The sequence below is a fragment of the Plasmopara halstedii genome, assembly GCF_900000015.1.
Source record: "Plasmopara halstedii genome assembly, contig: Scaffold_444, whole genome shotgun sequence".
NCBI classification, from domain to species: domain Eukaryota; phylum Oomycota; class Peronosporomycetes; order Peronosporales; family Peronosporaceae; genus Plasmopara; species Plasmopara halstedii.
Window position 1 is genome coordinate 1129894 of NW_020187364.1, and position 7211 is coordinate 1137104.

Sequence of the window (7211 nt, forward strand, 5' to 3'; positions counted from 1 at the left end):
ATCTACAGCAATTTTATCTAAAAGAACCTCTTACACCAGTATATATAATTATAATTGGTCTTCTACAGATAAAGGGATATTCAAAGCTTGCTTTTACATCTCAATTGGCTCGAAATTTATTAATGATTTTGCTTAGAATAATTTTTATACTGTGCACAAATTGCTTACTCACTTATGAACCAAATTATGCCACATCTCCTCTGAAACTGGAAAACTCTTTCTCTCTGGACGAGAGAAGCTGAGATTGTCATGACTTGGGCATTATCCAAAGTGATCGAAAGAATAGCGCGCACGCGGTCTACAAACTCGGAGACACGCGCGGGAAAATGTTAACACTAACGTGCATTGCATCAGTCAAAAATATATTTTCGACACGGAAAATGTTCTTGTGGCTGGTTTCGCGGGTTTTGTTCCACATAAGCAAACGAGCCCTAAGCGCTCACATCCTTGTTCACCAGCCAAGAAGCTGATAATCAGTGGATAATGCCTAATATTGTATTCGCTACAGACCTTCTCTCGAAGACGGTAGCGGTTATCATCGTATTATAGGGTCTTCGAGCAGTTATACCATACACCAATACTCCCACAATCACCATATTATTCCGATGATAGCGCGGTGGCTGTTGCATCAAATGCGGAGTACAACGCAAGTGTCATTTAAGGTACTGGAGGGTTGAGGTACGATAGATATTTTCTGCCAAACCAGCCAACAGAGGCGATGAGCACTTGCTGTGCTAAAGAAGAAAGGTGCGATGTCATAGCTGCTGTGCAGCATCGTGGTACTCGCAGAATATTATCTGTAACGGGTCTTAATGCGGGATTCTACGTGCTTCCTTTTCTAACTTGAAAATAAGTTAGTTACGCTTCTATCAATGGTCATCGGGCAAACGTTTCGGGCGTCAAATCCCAGTCGCCTATTAAGACAGAAGGCACTAAGCGGAGGTCGTGGTCAGTGGGGTCAGGCCTTGAAAACATCGAACCTGTTTAAGATAGACAGGGCTTAAAACCAGATGTTTTGGCTATTGGTGCAGCTTGTGATGAAGCCATTTACGGAAGGCTGGAGATCATGTTGAGTCACCAATTGAAGCTTAAGGACTTTAACAGCATGGAGTGTTGTCACATCCTGGACCTGAATTCGAAATCTAAGTATGACGTCTGGGTCGGCTGAAAATTAAAATTTAGATATCGCCCTATTTCTTTCTTGTAAAGCTTTGAAGAGTCGCGCGGTCACCTCTGCTAAGGTGAAACGCTTTTGACGCGGGCAAAAGGGAGCGAACACTCTGACGCATGACTTAAGATTGTGTAAGCAATCATGTTGCTGAGTTCAGCTTTGAGCAATGATAACAAGAATGCACTTATCCCTATCAGACAACAAGAAAAATGATCGTGTTTTGCGGTCTTTGAAGTGTCTCCTGGCAAAGTCAATGGGGTTTTAACACAGCACATGCGGACTGGTATCTTCGCTAACTAGCTAGTGGTTAGGAAGATCGGCTGGGTGTTGCGAACTCCCTCGCTGAATATAAAAGCGACTGTAAGTCACAAGTATAAGAGTTGGGTAATGCATTTATAAAAAATAACCCATTTTTATCACTATGTACTCCTACTACTGTCCAGCAATATCATGCGTCATGCCCACCGCGTGGGATAACAAGACTTCACGAGTTCGTAACGACAAAATACCATATGATCGTCAGTTAGATTTTGGTGTTGCCCTTGAAATTTAAAGCCCCTCTGCAATACCTTCGACAGAAGCTTTGACTGTGCTTGAAGAATTATCTCTAGCGGATATGTGCAAGACGGTGGTGAAACCGAAAATGGCACGGCAGATATTGGAGGTTAAGCTGCGCTCTTCTTCCATCATGCATAATACTATCGTTGAGGTAACACTCCGAGCAATCAGTACGACGAGTGGATCAGCTATCTTTAAAATGCCTTCAAAAAATACTTATCTTTTGTTGAAAATTTCAGTGCGTGACGACAAGAATTTACCATGCATATTACTCCTAGATCGGGGATGCGTTAGAAAAATCGACTCTGTCCCCGAGACAAAGTATCGCCTCACTTGTCATCGGCTTCTTTCAAGGAACAATGTGACGCCATCAGCACTTTCTTCAGTGCGATGTCCAAAGCGGGTTTGCTGAGAAAAAGTAAATTATCTAACAGCAAGTAGATCATTGCGCAGCTCAAAGTAAAGGAAATGCAGTCAAAATTCCGACGCAAACGCCGAATGCTAGAAAGAATGTGCTGTAAAATAGAGTGGTCAATTGTAGCTAATTTGGTAAATATGAGATATAAACCACTCAAGAGAGACAGCGTCATACCTCTTTTCGGAGTGGGTACCCGAACGGCAAGCTATATGAGTGGCCAATCTTAAACAGGGACTGTTCAACGCAAAAGTGAGATGATCAATCGTCTGATGGTGTGGCTGTTTAAATAACATCGTGGTTATTGCTGCTAGGCACATAACTGTTTCGACAATATATTCAACTAAATCCGTTCAGACATTGGAAGTCAGATGCGGGCGATGATAGGGTGCATGCGCTTAAATGATCAATTTGCCAATATCGCCAAATGGGCATTTGGTGCCAACAAAATTGTCCTAAAGTGCTTCTTCATCATAAAATTAACCCTTCAGGCAATCCCGCTACAGTAAAGGTCATTGTAAATCGTCCAAGCCTCTGGATTAAAAGGACTTGCGTAAGTGTTAAACCTGGCCGACCACATACACAAGTATGATTTAAATATACCGACATAGCACGACCCCTCAAAAGTCGTTTTATTAAAATGTCAAGTAATGCTGGTGTGTGGTGAAATGGTTTAATGGATGTAATAAAAAGCCTCATGCGCTTCTTGAATCGGGCACTTTTGCAACAAGATTATGCACTTTTTCAAAAAGATGCCAAAGGGCGTATAAGTGTGATTGTTTTAGGGTCTGGTGAGATCAAAGCTGCAAAGTTTAACACTCTGCTCACGACGAGAGGATACTGCAGTAAATTATGTCCTCGTCAAATTTTGGCGTGCACTTGCTTGCTCATAAATATCACAAATAATAACCTCCGCGCCATGTCGCTAACAGAGAATGGCAAAATGGGATTTTTGTCTCTATTAAGCATACCCTGAATTTCTGCATCGGGTTGGGCACATAGGCTGGTAGCGTTGCAACGATTATTAACTATTACATATCACGATGTTGACGTCGGACATGGATGAGGCGAAACGTACAGCGTACAGGCTAGACGGAACATGTATTGTGGTGCTAAAGCATTGCAAAATAAGGCATTAATGAGCTCTCATACTGTTATAGTGAAGCGGTTGGCTGAACAATTGCATTATAATTCCCTGCTGCTAGATATCGTGAGATAGATTTGCCTTGTTTTTTGGAAATCAGTCATTTTATTATCACATGATACTGAGCACTATGTACGAAGTAATTCTCGTTTCAAACTCCATAATCTAGATTTGAAGTTTTCGGAACGTCATGCAGAAGATTACCGAATACTCAGTTCAAAAAAAAAATCTTATCAACTATATGTTATAACCTTTTGGGACCATTACGATAGTCGCAAGCGAGTACCGAAATTAGTAGGGGCTGTTACAAGAGTGTTCTACCGATATCTACTAATTCCTCATCGTTTATTTTTTATTTATTGAGCATGACAGGTATTACCACATCGGTACGATAGTTGCAAGCCAAGTACCAAAATAAGTTGTGACTTTTACGATAGTCTTCTACCAAAATTTACTGATACCACATCTGCTTAGTCTCTATCGAATTAGCATGGCAGGTATTGGCACATGAAAGTTATTACCAAAGTTATATTTGACCCCGATATTTGCACCAGTAATGGTTCCAATTTTACAGAACTCCAGTTATCATTACTCACAATGGACTTGATTGATGATTGCCCGGTGATTAGAACAGTCATATCCGTGAGCGTTACCGTAGTCTTCAGCAAGAATTTCACCGGAATTTACATGCCACCATGGAGAGCTAACGCCATGGCAAGGCAGCAATAGAACATGGAGCAACGCATAATAGCTATTACAAACCCTAGAATAAAATTGTTGCATGTAGTCAGTTGTTGTCTTCGATTGCCAGGAATCAGAACTGCGTTCTCTTCATAGACATTTTTATCGGTCTAGCTATGATGGATTTCTACTCCTACTCTTTGGGCACAAGTTGTGATTTGACACTTCTTCGCTCATCATACTCGTCGACAATAAACAGGTACGGTCTACACGCTGCATACCGAGATAGACAATGACGGAGAGCATTTAATGCATATCGAGATAGGTTTTTGATGGAGAATATTTTACATAATCCATACAAAGATTGTTGCGGTCAGTAAATACGAAAAATCTCGTATACCAAGATTGTGTACCAGGATTGCCTCATATCCTCATATACCAGGATTGATTCTGACGGTGGATACTACCGATACTTAATACTGGGGATCCCAGCCGTTGCTAGTGATGAATACTAACATTACAAAGGCGGCATCGATACGGTGTTCGATATACATTTAATAATACATAGTATCGATGGTGCTTGATTCCGATTGTTATACCGGTTACGTTATCGGGACCAAAAACTACTGAAATCAATATTTTTACTTCCACTTGTAACCTGACTGCGTGGGTGCTTCAAGCAATTGATCGTCGGAATGCTGGTTGCGCGGGACATTTCGCTTACGTTAACATATCTTGTCGATGTGGTATCTAGCATTACTTGCACGAACCACACATGCTTGCTCAATCACGCAAGGCTTGAATATAATCGACAGCGCTTCGGGAAGAGCTTCTCAAGTCATCTCAACCTAAGCGAGTAAGGCTGGTGGATTTGAAAGGCGATTTTGTCTCAATTCTCGGTTATTAGCGGTGTGCCAACTCTAAGAGTATCCCGCTGTTTATTCATGACAATTCTTATCAAACACAACTGACCCACTTGACTGGATTCTGATCGAAGACTGATTGTCTTTTCCTGATTTGGCGGACTGAGAGGGTACGCTTTTATGAGCAATAGTTAATAGTAGGACTGTTGTGGGGTGATAGACACGCAAATGGGCTAGTGGTTCATTGTCTACACATCGCTGACAAGTGCTAAAGACTTTGCGGCAGCTGTTCAAATTTCCTTCTCAGATCACGTTTTGCACTCAAGATCTTGGAGCGAGAGCATGACATACTGAAGATGCAATCAAGCCTCTTATTCATGTCAAATGCAAGAATACATCCACATTTCGGATCCAGCAAGAGCATACTTTATGTACACCAAGCGCCTAAATAGGACACTTGGTTTGACATCAACAAGCCGACGCGACATCACCATATGCTCAACGACCTTGACGTCTGTACTACGACTCATTGCGCGACCACCGAAGAATCTTGGACAACCACTTGGAGGTCCACATATAAAGTGAAAGGCTTTAGCATATCTAGTAGCTCAAAACCGGACTATTGCTTTGAAATCGAAGAAACTTATCCATCGGGGATCAATGAGACGTTACTTAGTTTCCAACAAAGTGTCCAGCAAAATGTTTGGCGTCCGAATGGCCCATAAAAGCGGTGTCGTGGTACGGATTCAATACGATACACAGACCACAAGAAATTTTATGCGTTATCTTGACCGCGTGACTCAATGTTTTCTCGCCACGACAGCAGACTGTACAATGAGAAGGTTCATGGGCTGCGATTATCAAATGTTCTCACCTACTGCGAAAAGTTTGTGATCTGTCTGATTGTGACATATGCAAACTGCATTCTGCATTCTGGCTCTCAGTCATAGCGTCGCGCACTCGGCGTTACAATCAGCATCATCAAGAATAATATATCTGGTTTTGCTACGAAGCAAAGCTGGGCCGACATATCAGTTTATTGATTCACCGAGATTGAAGGTAATTTGTTGCTAAAACAGTGTTGATCGAACCATCATTATATTATAGTGTAAAATTTACAGACTAGAGTAATTTAAGGATGGGGGTATCTCGTTGCAACACCGCGACCGGTCCGAGCAAGTGCTGTGAAGGATTTGACTTAAGATGCGATAATGCAATTTGTCACTGATCGGTCTTTGGGTGGTCAGCGGGGGACATTGCTAAACTGGTGCAAGTTTTGTGGTTATAACTTGATTAAACTTTCCAGTTATTGGGAATATTGATCCAAATTACCATCTACCGTCAAGCTATTTTACCGGAGGGGGAAATTCCAGAGTAGTAGTTTCGCTCTATCCTCACCAATAACGATGTCGCTGACAGAAGCAAGATTGGTCATCTTGCTCAAAACGTCGACAAAGATCACATTTGCAGCATTACTGGACGTGTCTGCTGGAAAAACACGTGTATCAAGAATTGCCGACACCGCCGCAGCTGACACACTGACCAAAGGTGCTGACGCATGTGGCGATGACTAAATCTGCTTACATATTTCAAGCGCACGCACGTGAGTACTTAAGCATTTGTACATCTATATGCCTATATGCACTTAACAGTACGACTTATCTCAACGAAATTATATTTCACCAGAAGAATCATATCGCATGCTGATCTCAAATTTGAGGTTCGCATCACGATTTTCAGTCAGATCCCATACACACACCGTATACTAACCGAATTGCTGTTGTAATACATAACCGAATAAGCGGTGTAAGCGCATCTACTTACCTGGATGAAGCAAAAGCAAAGGTTGAATATCTTATTTATCAAAGATCTCGATAGTGTAGCACAAGATGCAACAGAATGTTTGCTTAGCTTGCACAGGGAAGCTTTGACGTCCAGAATCCGCGTAACTTCACAAACAGAAAGCCTCTCTCATGACTAGTACTAACGCTTTCTTAAATGAAAAAGCTGCTTCTGTAGTATCCAAGCGAGCTGAAAGTGTGACTAGACATAAATATGTCTTACTTGAATGTCTAGGTGATTTAATTGTGCCGAAAGTTCTTCCCAACCGCAAACTACTACTGCAAGCTTCTCAAGCACCAATTGCGCTGAAAGGTCTTATTCTGGCCTAGTGAGTTAGTAAAATACGCCGTGTAGGCATTGTATCGGTGAGAAAGGCAATGCGTTCATCCATGAGAATGGACAAAGTGAATTAGCATGTCTCGACATGCCACGCGTGCTTTCTCTGAAGAGCATACTGACATGCCGCTCCCGTCTACGGCAGCCGCTCTGGGGATTCTACGCTTTCTGGGAATTACTTTACTTTTGCACGAGATGTGA

General features: G+C 42.0%; 2 protein-coding genes across 2 annotated transcripts; both read left to right on the plus strand.

Moving 5' to 3' along the window:
* Positions 1-3653: 3653 nt before the first annotated feature.
* On the plus strand, positions 3654-4017 carry PHALS_10172 (uncharacterized protein; the record flags this gene model as incomplete). The annotated part of the gene is made up of 2 exons (XM_024725550.1): positions 3654-3674; positions 3778-4017. The coding sequence occupies 2 exons, from the start codon at positions 3654-3656 to the stop codon at positions 4015-4017; spliced, it is 261 nt and encodes an 86-aa protein (XP_024576316.1).
* A 2788-nt stretch (positions 4018-6805) lies between these two features.
* Positions 6806-7211, plus strand: PHALS_10173 (uncharacterized protein; the record flags this gene model as incomplete). Its single annotated transcript, XM_024725551.1, has 2 exons — positions 6806-7002; positions 7088-7211. The coding sequence occupies 2 exons, from the start codon at positions 6806-6808 to the stop codon at positions 7209-7211; spliced, it is 321 nt and encodes a 106-aa protein (XP_024576317.1).